Source organism: Drosophila nasuta, chromosome 2R, assembly GCF_023558535.2.
Source record: "Drosophila nasuta strain 15112-1781.00 chromosome 2R, ASM2355853v1, whole genome shotgun sequence".
In the NCBI taxonomy this organism is placed as follows: domain Eukaryota; kingdom Metazoa; phylum Arthropoda; class Insecta; order Diptera; family Drosophilidae; genus Drosophila; species Drosophila nasuta.
In genome coordinates this window covers 32,530,746-32,551,650 of record NC_083456.1, presented here as the reverse complement: position 1 = coordinate 32,551,650, position 20,905 = coordinate 32,530,746, and the positions used below count along the sequence as shown (strand labels likewise).

The window sequence follows — 20,905 nt, the reverse complement described above, 5'->3', positions numbered from 1 at the left end:
TGTTGTCGCATTGCATTAAAAGCAAAACATTAAAATGCTTGCCAACTTACGCCGGCAGGTGTCGCCAGCGTGATAATGTCAACAGAGGAAACAATAAAAGCCGCAGTTGTCTTTTACTTTTGCTGCGGGATACGTGGCACGTCAGGATGCATGCCACGCCAGCGAGTGAGTGGAGGAAGCGCCACGGCAAAGCAAAAGGATGCTGCTTCTTCTCTCTACACAAACGTTAACTGTATCAGTCGCATTTATTCACATACGTGCTGCTGTTCTTTATTGACTGCAGACTCTATCCAATTTATAATTTACATTCTATATCAGACAGAGTTGTGTGGGAAGGAAACGTAATGTACTCTCTCTCTCTCTCTCTCTCTTGGTTGATAATTGAATAGCAAAAACAATCTATTATGTTTAATCAGCAACGCTTTTACTTTAATTCAAATTCCCCGAATTTCGAATATATACAAAATGTCTCTTTACCGCAAAAGGGTCTGTCTGCGCTTTCCTACGTTTCTCTCTGCCATCAATTCGGGCATCAAGCGCTTTACGGCAAGACACTGACAGGTGTCAGACTTAATAAATTACATTGCAATTTGGCGCCTGCCCTGTCTTTGTCTTCATAAATGAGCCTCAGTGCTCTGAGTCAGTCTGGTATTTTTCATCGTTTTGTGGCTACTTTAATATAATAGGAAGAAACAGCTGTGTTGCGTGGGTGCCCGCAAAATTCCACTCTGGGGGCAATGAAAATTTATATGTCAAGTTGGAGCACAACACAACACAACAGAGCAGAGCTGAGCTGAGAGCAAAAGTTGCAGAACAACTGCGTTGTGGCTTCAGGTTATTTCACATTGGGCACAATAATACTATGAGAGCAATAACAATATTATCCAACAGCAGCAACAATGACAACGCAACGCAACTGGCACAAGGCTAATGCAAACTAATGCAAAATTCACCACACAAAAGCTGAACTCTGCCAGCATCTGGCTTAGAAGTAGAAATAGAAATAGGAATCAGAATCAGAGAGTCGGAGTCAGAATCAGATTCAAAATTCGTATAACGAGAGAGAACTCTAGCTGCGTTGTGTGCTGTGGCTGCTGTTTGTGGTTCTTGCTCCCAGCGGTGCACTGTGTTGTCAGTGTTGTTGTTGTCTGTGTTGTTGTTGCCATTACGTATGCGCTCCACAAATGCAAATGTGATCTGCAAGGGGTTAAATGTGTCAGCTGCGGTTTCGCCACGTGCCTGTTTGGGCTGCCAAGTTTTTAATTGTCAGAAACAAGTTGAAATTAGCTGCAGGAAATCTTCAAAATCCCATAAAATGAACGCAGAGATGGTGAAAACAAGTAAGAAAACTGTATTCCTCGACTATGAGATACCCAAAAGAGTGCGGTATTAGTTGTAAAATATACCAAATATTATACCGCAAAAATACTAAAATATACCGAAGGTAGTATTTAGTATATCGTTGAAGAAAACAAGTAAGAAAGATACATGGCACGACTATGAGATACCTAAAACAATGCTATATTAGTTGTAAAATATACCAAACAATATACCGAAAAAATACTAAAATATACCGAAGATAGTATTTAGTATATCGTTGAAGAAAACAAGTAAGAAAGATAAATAGCACTACTATGAGATACCTAAAACAATGCGATATTCGTTGTAAAATATACCGAATAATATACCGCAAAAATACTAAAATGTACTGAGAGTCGTATTTAGTACATCATTGAAGATTTATTCAAAATATAAAATTGAGCTCAAAATATACCAGATTGTCATCCAATGGGTAGCGGGTATAAACACACAAAAGAAGCAAGACAGAGAGAGAGAGAGAGAGAAAAAGAGAGCAAGTTTTCATTTAGCCTCGCGCGCTTTTCTCACTATAAATAAGCTCAATATGAGGTTATCGTTGTTGCTTTGTTAAGCAGCTGGCGGCGTTGCAGCTGCCAAATGGTGCAGCTCCCGCTGCTCTTCGAAGTCTCGAATGATCCCGTCGTCCAGCTTTTAAGCGTTCAAATATTTATAAAGCGAAAAACGTTATGTTTACACGCTGTGGGTCGTTTAGAGAGGTGCAAGCGCTGCTTGTTGCTGCTGTTGTTGCATTTAAGTGCTGCAAATGAGAGTAAATGCAAAGTAAAAGTGCTCGAGTGGCTGAAAATGTGTTAACGCTGCTGACCTGGCTACCTCTCAACTGTCGCCAGTCAACGTGAATGTCGCCTTAACATGACTTTAGTTTTGGGTTTCTAGTTCACTTAGTCTCTTCTCCTGTTTTACGCATCATCAGCTGAGGTTCGTTTGAGACACATTTGTGCAAAGGCTGGATTTTAATTAAAACCATCATTAAATATGGCGTGGAGCAAAAAGGCGTAAGCTTCACTTTTGCTGCCAAAGGCGGCAAACAAAGGAAGCTTGCATTACAAATATTGCGTATGCGCCGCGTTGCCGCGCTGCCACGCTGCCAGTGCACTATTTGCCTTTATAACAAACTGTCTGCGAGTATAGACAGTGACAGCATTGCGGTATTAAGACCTCAGCTGAAATGATTACATGCCTGTTTAGATTTGTCAGTCGACAGCCAACAGAAGTGAAGCGAGAGGCAGGCAGGCAGGCAGGAAGGCAGAAGAGGCGTTGGCTTCTCTTTTGATTTACTGCCATGGCTGAGGGAAGACGCAAGTTGAGTCGAGGTTGGGTGCTGGCTGCCAGCTCATGCATTTTACACTTGATAAATGATCAAATTAGGCAAGGAAAGCGGCAACTTGCATATGTATGCTACATACAAACTCTGCATGTGTGTGTGTTTGTGTTGCCTTGTTGATGTTGCAGCTTGAGGCGGAAGCAACTTCTGCAGCATTGTCCCGACCGACGCAACGACGCTGGCGCTGGGGCAGCCACGGACTATGAATAAGTAAGACTCTAGCGCTGCTTTATATGCGTTGCATGTCTTGCACTTTTGCAGCTGCCGCGGCTGCTGCCGCTGCTTTGCTTTTGCGGCTACTTGCTGCTGCTGCTTAGGTTGTGGAATCTTCTTGGGCTTGTGTTTCGCTCTGCTCTGTGTGCGCATCGTGTTGCATGGCTCTAAACTATTTGGAAACATCATGCACGTTTTCATTTAGCTGAGTGCATGCAACTGCCTCGAAGCAGCAGCTCGAAACCTTGTCTACATTTCGCAACTCACTTGCCACAGGGCAGAAGCACAAGCATGTTGCCAGTTCAAGTTGCTCAAACTATGGCTTAAATGTTGCCATTGACTGCTTGCGCTTAGACCCATAATTTCCAATACATAAATAACGATTTTAATGCCAGTCAACATCTATCCATTTGCATCGACTGGCAATTAAGTTCATAGTGCTGATTTAAGCAGATGTTAATTTCCCCTTTCAATATTTCATTTTCAATTGCTTACTGTTTGCAGTTGTCTGCAGTCTGCAGTTTGCAGTTGCTTTGCCGGGCCAGTAATTTCCTAACTAATTGCAATAATAATAGCCGAAATTATTCGAGCATTTCTGTAAACTGACCTTACAATTACAACCAGCACAATTCTCTCTCTAGGCAACATAGATAGCTAGTTAATTGCATTTCCAAGACTCTTTAGTAAACAACATCAGCAAACTGCTGCATCTAATATTCATGTGAAAATCAATTATTAAATGCTGGAAAGTGCCTGCAGATTTGTTCTTTAAAAGTCGATCAAAATTTGTGCTACCTTTGCAGGGCTTCAAGTACGTGTTTACAGGTTATTATACAAGATACTCATAGGGTAGAAGGGTATTATAACTTTGTGGCAAGGAGACATCTCCTTTCTTTCTTTCTCAGCGTCCACAGCCGACAATCGGGTCATAGCTGCTCTAGTTGAAAATCTAGTATATTTTGTATTCTACGGGATATTTTGAAAGTATAGTTTGCATTCTATGGTATATTTTGAATTTATAACTATACCAATATACAAAAAACACCCTTCAGTATATTTTTGTATTTTTTCGCTACACTAATTTGGTGTATTTTAAGAATATGGATATTAATTTGGTATATTTTTGAAATGTAGTTGTATAAAAAAGTTTTCTTGTTTAAGAAATACTTTTGAAAAAATCTACTGCAATTGAATGTTAGTCGCTTTGGCTGAAAATTTGGTATATTTTGTATTCTATGTTATATATTGAATGTTTTATTATAACGATATACCAACTACAGTCTTTCGCATAGTTTAGTATTTTTCTGTACATTATTTTGGTATAATTTTAAGACGTGGTATATTAATTTGGTACAGTTTTTTAAAATGGTATATTAGTTTGGTAAATTTTTAAAATTTGGTTTTATTGAAATGGTATTACTCTTCATTACGAATATGGTATATTGATGTGGTATATTTTTAGAATATGGTATTGAAAATAGGTAGCGGGTATCTCACAGTCTAGCACACTCTATAGCAGCTTTTTTACTTGTTTTTCTATTGTTTTGCAAAGACTTTGTGTAGGACGCTCGTAATGAATGCCTGTTTCAGACACACCGAGGAGGGTTCAATGACCATATTAGCATATAGGTTTCAGTACTTCACATAGTCCCCAAATATATATATATATATGAGTTAAATGGCTGCTGTTGAATTTATTTGCGGTTGACGTAACGCCCACTGCTGCTGTGTTATGTTGGGGTGGAATTTTTATTGCCGTTGACAGGCGTGTTGCAATTGCAGTTGCAGTGGCAGCAGTTGAAATTTATGCCGCTTCAACACAAGGCATAAATTAAATTTAGAAGCGAAAATCGTTTCCTCTTGTTGGGCGCTCGCTTGCTCGCACTATTAGTCAGCTAGGAGAGAGGGGCGAGAGTGGCGGTAAAGTTGCGCATTATAAAAACAATTTTGGCAAGTTTTTGCGCCAAGTTTCGAAATGATTCAATTTGCCGAACCGCCGACCCAAAGTTTTCGCAGGTACCAGCTGCAGCAGCTGCTGCTGTTCTACTCTTCTACTGTTGATGCTTCTTTCTGCTTCTCCTGTTGCTCACTCAGACAACGAGACTACGAGAGTCAGCTACGCGGCTGGAGCGAACGAATCCTTAATTGCTCGCGGCAGGCCACAAACAGACCCCGGCTGGCAATTAGTTCAGTTGCTGTTGCTGTTGCTGTTGCTGTTCAGGAAGCCGCGAGTCGCGAGTTGCTTTAAATATTTAATACTTTTTCATTGTTGCACATTTGTTGTAGTCAGCGCAAAAGAGGCTTTTTGCTACTATCTCTCTGTGCATTAATGATTCTCATATGATTATGCGATATTTAATTACGTATGAGTGTCATATATAATGATTGTATTATTTATGCAAAAATTAAAATGGCAAAAATGAAACATGGCTTTCAATTTCCGTCCTGTGCAAACAGCTTTAATAGAAGGGTTTATGCTTCGCATTTTTTTTTTGTTGTTGTTGTCGGTTTGCTGTTTATGCTTTAACTGGCAATTGTTGTGCACATCATAAACACGTTTAACCGCAGCTTGACATCTGCAAACAATACAAACACGCTCCCACATTCACACGCACGCACACCTCTCACTCTGTCTCTCACTCTATGCCTTCCCCTTTGGAGCTTTGCTCAGGTGGCAAATATTTAAAGCTTGCTGCGAGTTATGCATGTCAATGGCTTTGACTGTCTGCGGTCTGCGCTTCCTCGCTTCGACTGTGACAGCAACATCGCGATTCGCGCCAAGTCAGCGCTGAGGCAAGCAGCAGGAATGCCGCTGCGAATTCCGCTTAGAGCCTCAAATAGCTGATCAGCTTGTCAGAGGGGGCGTATACGTAATGTGACAAGCGTATCTATATTTATGCGCTCAATGCAGAGCAGCCATGAGCTATACTTAGCTTAGTTGGGTGTAAATAACAATGCGTTTTATTAGCTAACAAATTTGATTAAATTAATCCCTGATTACACTTGACTTTAATTTAATATGTTTTCCCCATTATTAATAGTAGTTTTCCTCTTTTTCGTCGTTGGCTGACAACTTTATAATATCCCCCCTCAAACGCATTTTATGGGTATCAAACGGGAAGAAGAACATTACAAACACACACGTGCTCACACACTCACGCACTCTCTCATATAATTTATGGAGTATGCTGTGCTACTTAGACGCAGCTCCTCTTTGGAGACGATGGATGCAAGCGCACATTAAAGGTTCTGCGTGTCTGTGTGTGTGTGTGTGTGTACTCGAGTGTGTGTCACAGGCGAGTCGAGTCGAGTTGAGTTGAGCAGTGTCACTCACTTGAGTGCCCCTGCCACTGTGCGAGACCATCAGTCATCCAAAACAGAGGAGAACATAGCAGAGGGTTCCTGTTAGAGTATATGACATAAAGACAGAAAGACAGACAGACAGAGAGAGAGAGACAGCGTGCCGCCAGCTGGCAGCTTCTAAACACATTAAATGTAATTATTACTGAAATATTCTGCACTTAACAACTCTCGATTTAAGTGGCCGATTTTGATGCGTTTTTCTTGTCTCACTTTTCGCTTAATTCCCTCAACTGTAAATTGAAGCTACTTCTCGAATTGTCGCATCAAATCCTGATGCAATCGAATTGCTTTACCACTTGTCTTGAGCCATGTTAATAAAACTAACTACAAGTCCCCAGGCAATCGAATGTGCGAGTGAGAGTGCGTTGCGTTGAGCACTCGTCGTCGTCTTGTCGTATAACATACGATAGCTTGTATTACCACGCCAAATATTATACTTTTCACAATTTCGAAATTCGTTTTCGTTTTTCGCTTTTCGAGTGGCGCACGGAATATGAAAAATAGAAAAGTTCGACATAAAATCAATAAAAGCAATTGGTACTTTACCCATGGGGGGAGAGCAGAGGAAGAAAGTCCCCTTCAAGACAAAAAACCCAGCCACAAATTGAATGACTGACAAATGCACTTATATTGGTCTAAGCTAAGCATTGCATAAAGCACGACGACGGACGACGACGAAACACATGGGATTTGCATACGCAACAAGAAAACCGAACCGAACTGAATTGAACCTAACTGAAGCCACAACAATAGATGAAATAAAACACAAGACGCAAGACGAAGCGAAGCATTCCTGAAAGCTATCCAATATTTGCACAGAACACACACACACACTTACACACATGTAAATACAATATATGTACACATACTTTCATACACTACAAATTTGTGCGCTTAAAAGCATGCTATGATAATGTAAGCGAGTGTTGTTTGTGTGTCAAATAGCTATTTCAATGATTACACTAGTTTACACGGAGGAGTCGATACAGCCATGTCAGTCTGTCTGTCCGTCAGTCTGTCTGTCTGTCTGTCCGTATGAAACACTCGATCTGAGAGACTATACGAGACAGAGCTATAATTGATCTGGTATATATAATATGACAATCTGGTATATTTTGCATGTAGTACTATATCAATATACCAAATATAACTTTCGGTATATTTCAATACTTTTGCGGTATCTGGTATATTTTTGCATTTTGCATCAATATACCAAATACAGTCTTTGGTATATTTTTAGTATTTTTATGGTATATTTTATTTAAATGGTTTATTTTGCATGTAGTATTATATCAATATACCAAATACAGTCTTTGGTATATTTTTAGCATTTTTGCGGTATATTAATTGGCCATATTTCAAAAATTTTAAAATGGTATATTTTGCATTTGGTACTATAACAATATATCAAATACAGCCTTTGGTATATTTTTAGTATTTTAGCAGTATATTAATTGGACATATTTTCAAATTTAAAATAGTTTATTTTAAATGTAGTACCATATCAATATACCAAATATAACTTTTGGCATATTTCAATATTTTTTTCGATATATTATATTAATGTAGTATATCTTAAAATGAATACTGTACTGTTTCTATTTTCCATAGTTCAAGAAGGGAGAGAATCTAGTTCAGTTTACAACATGCCTCTATCCTATTATTAACTATAGTAAATACATAAAAATTGTGCTAAAGGGCTTGCGAGTATTTACAGTATATTTTTAATAATTTTTCTGGCTGTACGAAGTAATTACTTATTAAAAGCGGGCATGCCCCCTCGGGCTCTGGGCCAATCAGAACAAAGAGTAAGGCGAAAGAGACCCGCAAGCCGCAATGTGAAATATTTATTGTAAATGCAAGCAAGTGTGTGTGTGTGTTTGGGTGTGAGTGTGAGAGTGTGCAAGTGGGTCCGAGTGTTTGTATGGGAAAGATAATAACAAACATTTTTGAAAAGAAGTTTTGCACATAATAAATAACTACAAAATAAAAGCAATGCACCATAAGGACACAGTGAAAAGGGCATAGAAAGCGTGGGAAGTGGATGAGGATGAAGAGAGTAGGAGGAGTAGAAGGAAAAGCAGCTCGTATTTTTAATAAAAGCAAATAAACAGCAAAGTGACCATAAAAGCTTTGAGGACGCGCTTGGGTTCTGCACAGCGTTTGCAATATTAAAGCAGAGCAGAGCAGAGAAATCAAGCCGAGACCGAGAAGTAAATAACGCTGGCTAAGACGAAGCGCTGAACCAGCCAGCGGGCAAAAAGCAGCAGGCAGCAACCAGCAAGCAGCAAGTAGCGAGCAGCAGGCCAAGAAAAATGAGGAAAAAATACAATAAAATAAAAATTACTGAACCGAATGCATCATAATGTTTACGTCAGAAGTGGACAACATGAAATAGCTGCTAGACGAGGCTCTGAATACAGCTGGCAACGTTCAGTTCAGTTCAGTTCAGTCCGAGAGCAAACCAAGCAAGCAAGCAAGCAGAGGCAGGCAACGAGGCGGCTAAGATGCAGTCCCCGGGCAGCTAGCTAGCGTGTTGTGCTCTTTGTTCCAGGCAACTGCAGGCAACAGCCTGTGCGATATTGTTGGCCAAACAGAATGGGAAAGGGAAAATGTGCAACGTGCACACACTTCACATAATTGTAAAGGCTGCTGTTGCTGTGTTGCTGTTGCTGTGTTGTGGCTTTAGCTTTGGCCATTTCTGCAGTTGTGGTTGTTGCTGCTGTTGTTGTGTTGTGGTTGCGAATCATCTTAAATTGATTATGAGCAGAGAAAGAAGTAAAGAGAGACAGAGAGAGTATTGGCTGTAGAGCATCAAAAGTCAACCACTTGACTGGCAGTCCGTCTGTCTGTCTGCCTGCCTGGCGTATACTTAATATTATTGAGCCAGCTCAAAAATGTAATATGTTTTAAAACGATATGGTTGATATGCTGAGAACTAAAGAGATGGCTGCATATAAAGGAATTAGCTAAATTGGCCAACTGATGGCAAGCTTTTGCTTTTCTGCACTTGCAGACAGAAACATTTTGACACTGGTATTTATAGCTGTTTAGAGCAATTGTCTGGCCTGCCTTTCATGCAGTTTGACAGCGGAGAGCAGAGCGGAGGAGTTTCTCGTTTTCACAGGTAAACAAAAGTTTGAGAAGAATAACATAAAGAAAATCCGAGCAGAAGGCTTTTAATGTCACCGTTCGGTGAGTGGCTTTCAGCAAGGGTTTTCTCTCGCTCTTCTTTTTATACCGGCTAACAGGCAGAAGAAGGCAGCTCCGACTTCATAACATATATTTATTCTTGATCAGCGATTAGAACCGAGATGACAATCTTGTCTAAGTTGCTTTGGCTGACAATCTGGTATTTTTTTCACTATATGGGATTTTGGTACATCTTAAATGCCGCACAAATATAGAATTTGGTATATTTTTAGTATTGTGTGGTATATTGTGTTGGTATATTTTGAGCGTAGTAGTATTTAAATATACCAAATATATACTTTGATACTGACAATATGGTATATTTTTCACTCTATGGTATTTTGGTATATTTTAGATGTTGTACAAATGTAGAATTTTGTTAATTTTTAATATTTCATGGTATATTATTTTGGTATATTTTGAGGGTAGTACTATTTTGGTATATTTTGGGTGTTTTACAGATGTAGAATTTGGTATATTTTTGGTATTTCGCGGTATATTAATTTTGGTATATTTTTAGTATTTCGCGGTTTTGGTATATTTTGAGCGTAGTAGTATTCAAATTTACCAAATATACTTCGGTATATTTTAAGTATATTTTCGGGACGTAGATTTGGTATATTTTCAAATTATTACTGCACGGCTTTGCTTTTATTCACAATGGGTAGCAGGTATTTCACAGCCGAGCACACTCGACTGTAGCTTTCTTGTTCTACATTGTATATTCAGTTATATATATAAGCTATAGAAGCCAAGTTGGCCCAGGTTGAGGCAAAGTTTTAAATGCGCTAAAGCCTAAGCATTTGTGAAGCGCCACAACGAACGAACGAACTGGAGGCAGCGGCACTTGAAGTTTCGCAGCTGCGGCTTTAGTGCTTGCCTTGAAAATTTGTTGCATGCAACTGCACTTGACTGCCAGCGACAAGTGGCACAAACAACAACAGCATCGAGACTTGCCATTTAGCTGCTAAAAATAGCATAACATAATTATGAGTTGCCATTAGGCAACTGTAACTGCTGCAACGACGACGACGAGTGTTGCATGCCCCCTTTCTCTGCCTCTTGTCGACGACAGCAGCAGACGTCGACCATCACATGGTCGCCACAAAGTGTCACAGTGAAATGTAAAAACATTTCGAGTGACATTCGTGTATTTTCTTTTTTTTTTGCGTACTCTCGTTTGCTTTTTTTGTGTCAACTCCAAAATGCCGCAAAACGCCCAAGTGCTCACTTCATTCACACTCTATGCGTTGCGACAGAGGGGGGATGTAAAGGGGAAAGAGAAAAGGTGCTGAGGAGATGACAGTGTTGCCGCCTTCCTCGTTTGCTGGCAAACAGGTAAAACCGACTACTGTTTTATGGCAAAATATTTACGATTCGGTATGTAAAGTGGCGTTTCTTGTGCGCTTTTCCGGCGCCTTCTCTCGCCTTCTCTGTTCTCTTTGCCAACGTTTAGTTGTACGTTTTTAAAAGCCTCTAGGGCTTTTGTTTGCACTCACACACACGGAGACACTGACTCTTTGAGTTGGCAAGCCTTTTTCCATGTCCTGTCAAGTGTTTGGCTTTGTCACAACCCGCCTGGCAGTCGAGCTCTTCCTTGTTGTTGCCTCGTTTGGATCGTTTGAATCGTTGCCTCGAGTTTAATGCCCGATGATTCGTTACCTATAAGTCTGTTAAAAATTTGTTATTGCCGTTTGTCGTTCTCGTTCTCGTTGTCGTTCTTGTTTCTGCTTTGCGCTTTTGCCATTTATTTGATTGAACAGATTCATTGTTTGCCTACCCAATCCTATTTATTTCTATGCAAATTCCACCATCTCATTCCACATTGTTATTCCTCTTCTCTCAGCCTCTCTCTTTTCCTTATCACTTTGTACGCTTTTTTTATTTCTCCAGCGATTTGATGCCTGCTCAGCGCGCTCAGCTGTCAATTTGTCTTTTCATTTTTCCACTTATTTCCTGTCTCTGACGTTGGATGCATTTTTAATTGGCTTCAAATTTCCGGCTTTGGCATTACAGCAGAAGCATCACTAGAGTAAGGAATTTCAATTTTGTTATTAAACGCGGGACTTCATTCAAGTGCCACCAGCTGCGGAGAGTCTATTCAAGCGACAGCAACTACAATTCAGTAGCTAAATTAGACGGAAAATGTTATTGAATCTATTTTGCTATTCACTGGAGTATAGCTAAATATTTGAAGTTTGAAGATATAACTATTTTCTCCATTCTTTCTGAAGACACAAAAGTCGTAAAAAAATCTTGCCGACACTTATCGATTTTAATAATAAACTCGAGCAGCTGCAATCGACATATTTTCTGGTCAATTTGTGGTTGCTGCAAATGCGAGTTGTGAAGCACATAAACTTGGGGACATTTTGTTGGCCTTGGCTAGATATTTAATTAAATCGAAATGAAGGCATTTGCATTGCTTCACCGAAATCGCACTTAATCCATCTGCAATTGTGGTGTGCTTTCTTTTGGGGCAATAAATTCAATGCTAACTGTGTTCACTCTTCAAACAAACTACTTCTAACTAACACTTGAGCATTTGCCCACAAATGACACACAAACAGACAGACAGCGAGTGAGAGAGAGAGAGAGACGCCTGCAGCTGATCTCCTCATGCTCCTGCTCCTATTCCTTCTGCCATCGCCAGCTGCTGCTGATGCTCGGCTTTCTGGCTGTGCTCCACATTTTTGTTACGAAGATTTTAACTGTCAGCAAGTTGGGCGACTTAATTTGAATTTACGGCGCCAAGAGGAGCGACTCTTGGGTCCTGCTGCTGCTGCTGCTGATGCTGCTGCTGTTGGTGCAGCTGCAGCAATGAGTTCTACTCGGGCTATTATTTCGCACAAACACCATTAAATACTGAGTGCCGCATCTAATGTGTTTATTGTTGCTGTAGCTGCTGTCTGTTGGGTCTGTCGGGCAACGGTTCTGTCCTGTCCAGGACCTAAGCTCCACAGCTCGCATGTCGTATGTGCGCGACAATAATATTCAAATGCTACAGCATAGCTCGACTCTGTTGCACTTTTTTATACCCGATACCCATTGGGTAGAGGGGTATTATGAATTTGTGCCTGCAGGAAATGTAGAGGCATCGCCGACCCCTAAAATTATATATATTCTTGATCAGTCATATGCGTCTGTCAGTATTAAATCCGTTTTAGTTGCTTTGGCTGGTAATCTGGTATATTTTACGCTGTACGGTATATCGTAAATCTATTACTATATTAATATAGCAAATATAGTCTTTGGTATGTTTTTCGTATTTTTGTGGTATATTATTTGGCATATATTGTGAATGTAGTACTGTACTAATATACCAAATATAGCCTTCTGTGTATTTTTAGTATTTTTGTGGTATATTAATTCGGTATATTTTTATATTTATAATGGTATATTTGTAATGTAGCACTATGTCAATTTACCAAATATAGTATAACAACACAGTATATTTTCAGTATTTGTGTGGTATATTAATTTGGCATATATTGTGAATGTAGTACTGTACTAATATACCGAATATAGCCTTCTGTGCATTTTTAGTATTTTTGCGGTATATTAATTCGGTGTATTTTTAAAATTAGAATGGTATATTTTTAATGTAGCACTATGTCAATTTACCAAATATAGTTTACCAACACAGTATATATTTGGTATTTTTGTGGTATATTAATTTGGCATATTTTGCATGTAATGCTATTATAAAAATTCCTAATATTGTCGTTGGTATATTTGTAGTATTTTTGTGGTATATAAATTTGGTATATTTTATAATTAATAGCTGGTATCTCACAGTCGAGCACACTCGAATATATTTTTCATACTTTTTTCTCTTGTTATTTGCTGAGTGTGGGTGTGTGTAAGTGGGCGTGGCATAACGCCTTTTCAGTCAGCACTCAGCGCGCCTAGGTGCTCACTTTTCACCCTCTTCCTCACCCCCGCTCTATGCTATATTGTGTGCTCAGAGCTCTCTCGAGTTGCCGCCTGCATTTTCATATTTATGTGTCTCCAGATAGCACCGACGCTGCTCCAGTCAAAAGTTCTTCCTTCACACTTGCAGCAGCACGTGAGTGTCTCTCCCTCTCTCTCACTCTCCCTCTCTCTGGGTCTGTATGTTTATATGCTAATATTTCAGCACACATGCCGAGCACTATTATCGCGGCTGCCACTTGGGCGTCGAACTTCCGTTTTGCCAGCAGTTGGATCTCAAGGCAAATCCTGCAGCACTGCAATTTTGGTTTGACTCTGTCTCAGTTGCTCTCTCTGTATGTGTGTGGATGGGTGTGTGTGTGTGTGTGTGTTGTAAAATGAATTTTACTTCATTTTGATATGTTTTCCCAGCTGGTTTTTAGTGCTCTCTCACACAGTTGCATGGAGTATTTGCTGCTTTGTTTCTTTGTTGGTCTGTTTGCCTTGCACTATCGCAATGATAATAAATTTTATTAATCTTGCCACCCACACACACACATGCACAGAACTCGCCCACTCGCTGATCAAGTGCTCAACTAAGTACTCAAATATGTAAACGTGGGCCAAACCCCCCGACGTACATAGTTCGGCCATCGCCATTAGCGACGTGGCAAGCGACGGAAGCGAAACCCGAAAAAAGCGCCCAGCACGCGACCAAGTTGCAATTTATTTTCATTTGTAGATGCAACAAGAGAGGCAAGCAACTAACTCCATCTCTCCTCTGGGTTGGCAATATTTATTGTGTAATTATTATAGTTCATTCTAATTGCGTGACTTATTTATTTGCAATGAAACAAACGCTGGGCGAAAGCGTTGCAAATGTGACAAGTTTTATGTTCATTTGCAGCTGAATAAATGTGCAACATATCGAGGTTAGCCACGATTTATGGCCATCACAATGATTGGCAATTTTTACTGCTGAATCCATTTCTTAACTGAACAAATTCCTCGTTTGACATATGTAAATTGAACTATAAAGTAGTGTATTTCCTACCTAAAGCAAAAGTTCGCTTTGTGTTGCCATAATCCTCGCATACATCACAAAGAAAACTTTCTTCTTAGCCGTGGAAGCTCGATAAAATTCACTTGCTAAATCCAGGTCGCTGCTTAGCTAAGAGCTGCTTCAAGCTGCTCAGCTGCTTAGCTGTTCAGCAGCTGGTTGAGGGCAAGAGGCAACCGCAGAAACATATACAAAATGAGCTAATGAAAAATTTATTTAATCTCTCTCGACAACACTCAAAGGCCGACGAAGTGAAAGTGCATCCTGGCCTCAGTTGGGGGTCAAACAGAATTCCCGAGGAATGTGGCAGCAATTAAAGCCCCAGGGAAACGGATTTGCTGTCGCTGGCCACAACGATGGCGATGCCGTTGTGTGGCCTGCGGTCGTTGTTCGTCCTCTCTCTCTCCTCTCCCTCTCTCGCTCTCTTTCTCCAACCTTGGTTAATGTTAAGCAGCAAATTTGATGATGCCGCGAGCTGTGGACTCTCTAGTTCTCTCCAGTGTATAAGCTGCTGTCTGCTCTGCGCTGTGCTGTGCGGAGTGTTGCTGCTGCTGTTGCAGGAAATGCAGTCTAAAACCAACAAACGCCGGAAATGCGCCGTCGTTGCGATTAAACTTTCTGCATTAAAAATTTGGCTGCCTAGTTGCAACTGACATTGGTTTGGGGGCAGAGCAGAGCACAGCTCGCGGATGCTGCGGCTGCTTTTTTACCAAATCTAATTGCAAATTTTATGTAACGCCCACTCAACACGGCTGCTGCATGCAGCTTGTGGCAGCAGCCTGACAGCTGTGTGTAGCTTGGCAACTGGTAATGGCGGCTATGATGGTGGATTGTTTTCCTGCTATAGCCATTTTCCATACACAACTCCCCTCTCGTTGCCTCGCAGCAGTTTCCTGTTTAGGCTCGCAGTAAATCACGAAATGTATTTGGCAGCATGCGAGAATGGAAAACCAACACACACAGGGAGAGAGTGAAAAAAATGTCAAATAATTGCAAAAAGTTGTCGGGTTTTTTCGCGCTCTCTCTCTGTCGCTTTGAGGCGACCGCTGCCACGCCTCCCTAAGGAGCGTTGGCATTAATTTAGATGTTGTTTATAATTTGGTTTTGTTGGCCAAACTCATTGACAAAGCCTCAAAGAACACAGACTCCGCAGAGAAATTTTGTTTGTGATTTCATTAAATCTAATTGAAACTTTTGTGTCCCTGCCACCCTTTCGTTCTCCCATCCCATCCCATCCTTTCGTCCTTTTGCTGCCTGCTCGCTGCTGCCAGCAGCTCAGCCGAGCAGCAGTCAATCTTGCAATTTGAGTCCCAACGAGCTGGACTCACAAATGATTTTTGCCCGGGCTTCTGTCCTCAGAGAATGCGAGTGAGCGAGGCCTCGACAGCAGCAGCAGCAACAGACATGCCAACCACTTGGCTGACATTTTGGCAAATCTGGCAAAAACTTGATAGGGGCCCTTTTCTCTTCCGGAAGTGTGAGAAGCTGCATTGCCACAGCTGGACCGAGGGGAAAGCGAACACAAACGCACTTTAAATTCGAGCTCAAGGCAAAATATTGCTAAGGAAAAGTTTAAAGCACTTTTGCTACAATTATCCAAACATTGTCCCCTCTGTTTCCCTGCCCCAGTTTCTCGCCAGCTTCGCCACGGAAATATGCACTGAAAGTGCGACAATTCCGTGGCAGGTAAAGCGCAAGAAGCAATTAGGCATCCCAATTAGGCAACCCCTCAGGCCACAGGCAAACTTGGCTAAAGTGTACAGCCACAGTTTATCCAGTGCGACTTGAACAAAAACTCAACTCGGCAATGAGCGAGGGTGAACTAATCACAAGAGTTTCTAGATAGTTAATGTCAATTTTCTACTTTTATTGTGCGAAAGAAATGAATCAAGCACCAAAGAAGCTGCCGTAAAGAGGAAACTTTTATCAGCAAGAATTCAAAGTCAGTCTTCAAGTTAAATATAGAGAAATCCCTTTCGACGTCCTTCGATCAGTTTTTGTCTTTCTTAAACAACCTGAGAAAGCTGCGCGACTTGGGCTGAATGGATAAAGATTGAATTTGAGATCGATCAGCATCCAATACCCTGGCAGGATATCTTTCTGGAGCATTGTCGTGCAGAGCACGAATATTTACACAAGTAGCAAAGCTCTCTAAGCTGCCCACCATGGGAGTGTTTGGTGGTTTCTCCCGCTGTAGATCCCCGATTGCGTTGGTGACTCTTGGCAAAGTGTCTGCCCTGGGAACATAGACAGATTGTTCTCCTCTAAAGCTCTTTCTCCACTCGCAGTTGTTCTTGAATAAGCAGGTCGAGCTCTTCATCTTGTGTAATTTAGGACGTGAATTGCTAAGCCGAGGTTGCATCAGTTGTCTGTCACCTATGGAGCTGTCCCTCGAGTTGCTAATGGGATGGACGAGGCAGCTGCTCTTTGAGCCGCCAAAAGGAGTTCTGGACAGCCGATCATCGCGTTTCACATCGAATGTGCCTTGACGCAAGAACTTGGGTCGATCGCATTGCATTAGAGGTGAACTCAGCTTTGGAGATTCCTCCATTTGCTTGAGGCGTAGTTCCTCCAACTGTGAACATATTTCCTTGAGCCTAGGAGTATTTTGTAATAGATTTTCGGAACTCGCAGAATGTCCGAGAGGCGTCTGCGTTCCTTCTCTATGATAATTCTCTTCCTCCGTTAGCTCCGTGATGCAAAGTTGCTTGAGATCCTCGTCGAACTCGAGCTGAGCTCTGGCATCCTTCTCTTCGGGAGTCGTCGGCTCTGCCCGCATCGCTGGCTTCATGTACTTCAGCAGGGGCAGCACACAGCATTTCCGTTGTATCCACTTCATGCGTCGCTTCTCGCACTTGGTCAACGCCAGATTCAGTTGCTGGCGATTCCTCGTGCACATGGCATCCACAAGTATAAAAGGCATGCCATCATTGTCGAACTGCGCGAGGTCTTCGAGGCCAGTTAGTCGAGCATTAGTTGCTGTTGTATTATTAGTCTTGGACCTGCTGAAATGTTTCCCCTTGGCTTGGGATTGGGAGCGGGAACGGGAGCGAGAGGGCGACGCAATTTGGGGGTCAATTCGATGCTTGCGATTGCTCATTGTGAAGACTGTGAAGGGGAAAAGGTGAGAAAGGAAGGAAGGGCAAGGGTCAATCAGCTGTCGTCTGCAAATCAAATTCGACACACATGACAAATCGTTTATGGCTTCTAAGCCAGCTGTCAGTTGGCGCATTTGATTTGCATTTAATTGCTGCCGCTGCGGAAATGATGTGACACGTGTCTAGACGTCATCATCCGCCGAAATCGAAATCGAAGCGGGGCAAATGGCAAATGGGATTGAAAGGGCTCTCACCTGGGCTACTGCTGCTTAAATCCTTTTGAAAGTACTCCGACAGAAATCAAATTGAAAGGGATACAAAACTTTGTCCAAGCAAAGCAACAGCAGAAGAAAGAAATAAGTCGAATAAGAATGGATGAAAATGAAGAAGTAGAAATTGTGCTTTAAGTCCTCGAGCGTCCTTTGGGCACTTCGCGCACTTGTGGCTTCTGCTTAGCTCCTTCAGTTGTTGTTTCTTTATTTTTTTCCTTGCTTGTTGTTGGTTGATGGCACTGTACGGATTCAGCAAAACTTTATTTTGTTCTGATAAAAACTTAAATGCTGCTGCTGCTGCCGCCTTTGGCTGTCTGTCTGCTTGGCCTGCTTGGTTGTTGGCTGTTGGCTGTTGGTTTGGTTGCGAATCGTAAATGCTTGATATCCCCAAAAGGTTAACAATTTCAGCTGCTGCCGCTGCTTTTGCTCTTGTTTTGTTTTTGTTTCTGTTGCTGGTTTTTCGGTTTAGTTTTGGGTTAAAACTGCGAATTAGGGGAGTGGGGAGATGAAGTTGGGGTTTTGCTTTGTGCAGCTCACTTCAGATCAGTTTAGAGTTTTAGTTTAGTTTGGTGTTTTCTATTCGTTTCGTTTCGTTTTTTTTTTGTTCTGTTTTTCGTTTTCTATAAGAATGAATTTTGCGCTTTGCCAAATGCCAAAATGAAACCACAACGTTAGAAGCGCCCCATCAAAAACGCACACACGCAAACACACACAGTTGTCGATACACACACACACACACACAACCACACGTTCACTTATGGATGTGTCTTCTTGCTGCGGTTCTTTGTGTGTTTTATATTATTTTTATGTGCTGGCTGCTACATTAGGAAAAGCGTGCTTTGTTGAATTTAGCCAAGTAAAAAATCAAAAAGAATACCTATCATGAAAGTATATGTATGTTAAGTGTATGTATTTTGCTATGTGTGTCGCACTCTGAAGTCTACAAGTCGACAACTTTCAATTGACAACATTCTCGGAGTTGTCGTAAAATAAGCAAATGTGAAAATAGAAATCCTCTTACTCCGTATATTAAAATAATGCATTCGAAAGAGTACTAAAAATTTATTTTCATATATAAAATGCTATAAAAACGAGGAATATAGTATGTACCTAGTATACTGAAGAATATACTATATACTATATAGTATATCAAGTATACTATATGCGGTATATACTATTACTATAGTATAGTATATCAAGTATACCCTTTTTATAAAAACGAGGAATATGGTATATACTATATACTAAGTATATATACTACTTACTGTATACTGTACTATAACGTCGAGGAATGTAGATAATAGTATATACTAAATATATATACTGTATACTGTGCTGTATACTGCATAATAGACAATATACTATACATATACTAAGTATATATACTATTTACTGTATACTACACTATATACTATATATATATATATACTGTAGTATATCAAAAATACCATCTTCGAACACTCATATTTATATCTCACACAGAATACTGTAGTATACTATATAGTATATACTATAGTATATTGAATATACCCTCTTCGAACATTCATATTATATTTATATTTCATACAGAAAACGAAGCACTTTGTTGCACACTTTGATCTAAGCTTACCCATATTCTCGTTCAACACATCATCTTTAAACCTTCTTATTGTACTTGGTATTATTTTGAGGGGAGCAGAGGGGGACAACGCGGAGCGCACTCTAGTTTAATGTTGACACAGAATTTCGCCTCAGTTCCGCAGAATCTGCAGTTTTCGCTGTCAAAATTCCCCAGTGTCCTGTCATGACCTCTCGGCCCTTAGCGACTTCTTTCCTACAGGTATTGTTTACCCAAATCTCGTTTAAAGACCTTCGCTCTTAGCGAAATTAAATCGTAAATTGCTCTTTCAAGAGTTTCTCTCTTAAATCGTTTACGATACTCAATGCGCTCAGTGTACTAAAAGCTCATCTGTTGGCATAGTCCTTCGGCTGAAGCACAGAGCCGAGAGTGTCAAACGAACGCGAGGACGACGACAACGAGAACGAAGTTGACGATGCTGCCAAACCGAGCGCCAAGCTTCAGTTTCTGTTGCTGGCTCGGCTAACGGCGCCCATGCCAAGGTCCGTTCAGTCTTATTCGCTTGGGTCTGCGGAACGAACGTGACAGCGGCTGGCAAAAGGCAACGGCAACGACAACAGTCATTGTAAAAAGGCAGCGAACGGTTTTTTGAGCGGGTCACGAACCAAATGCTGAAACGTGAGTGAATAACATTCGCGATTGCAGTTCGAGTCGAGTGGGTGCAACTAACTGTGGCAGGCAAAGTCTGTTGTTGTGGGCCAGGTGTGAAAGTTATTAGTCTCAAATTGTTTTCAAAGTGCGCGGGCAATTAAAGTTTCAGACTCCTCGCAGTATACCTGACGAGTGAAGCCTGGTGGAAGCCTATTGCTGCCTGATGGCTAAAGGTTGATGGCTGCATGTTGCAACTTGCAAGTCAGAGCGTAAATTGCATGTCGCGGTGGTTACATGACACAAGACACGCACACAACTCCGCATAAGAGTGAGAGTGGGTCAGTAAGGCAACAAAAAAAAAAAGAAGTGTACAATGTGCAAGCAGCCAAAGTAACAGCTGACTGTGAACGAAAAAAAAACTGGCAGCAAATTCAATAACAATCAACCAAACTCGCAACAACTGGCAAGTATTCTAAAGGAAACGCAAGGATTATAAATGCTGTGAAAATGTTACAAAATTAAAGTCAAAGAATAGTTGTAGTTGAACAGGAGAAGATAGTATGGCATTTTAAATAGAAGTTCATCATTAGATATAAACGAAAAGCTAGAATTAAATTCATACACAACGTTATAGCATCATTAATTGATTAGTTCAATATTCATTATCATTGGAAAAATAAACATTTGAATTAAATTCATGCATATAGAGTTGACTAGAAATAAATAAACAACTTTAGCATCAACTAAGAAAAGTTCAGCTTTAGATATCATGCGAAAAGTATTGAATAAAATTAAATTAAAAAAAATACAATTAACTGAAATTCAACATCAAATTGTAGTCTGAAAAAATATATGATAAAATGAATTTCATGCATATGCTTTTGG

The 20,905-nt window shown here is 40.7% G+C and overlaps 2 protein-coding genes across 3 annotated transcripts in view; one reads left to right on the top strand and one right to left on the bottom strand.

The window, feature by feature from the left end:
- LOC132784468 (uncharacterized) overlaps positions 1–20,905 on the top strand; it is a 47,012-nt gene that overhangs the window by 3,687 nt on the left and 22,420 nt on the right. The window contains exon 1 of one of the 2 annotated variants that reach the window (XM_060790102.1): positions 19,950–20,047. The exons of the other annotated variant lie outside the window; for it this stretch is intronic. The gene's annotated coding sequence lies outside the window, so the exon portion shown is untranslated. Of the gene's footprint in view, positions 1–19,949; positions 20,048–20,905 lie in introns of those variants that run through there. 2 annotated transcript variants of the gene reach the window in all.
- LOC132786602 (uncharacterized) lies at positions 16,288–18,739 on the bottom strand. The gene is made up of 2 exons (XM_060793164.1): positions 17,794–18,739; positions 16,288–17,549 (listed from the first exon to the last, which is right to left on the bottom strand). Exon 2 carries the CDS (start codon positions 17,539–17,541, stop codon positions 16,432–16,434), a length of 1,110 nt encoding a protein of 369 aa, XP_060649147.1. The 5' UTR covers positions 17,542–17,549; positions 17,794–18,739; the 3' UTR covers positions 16,288–16,431.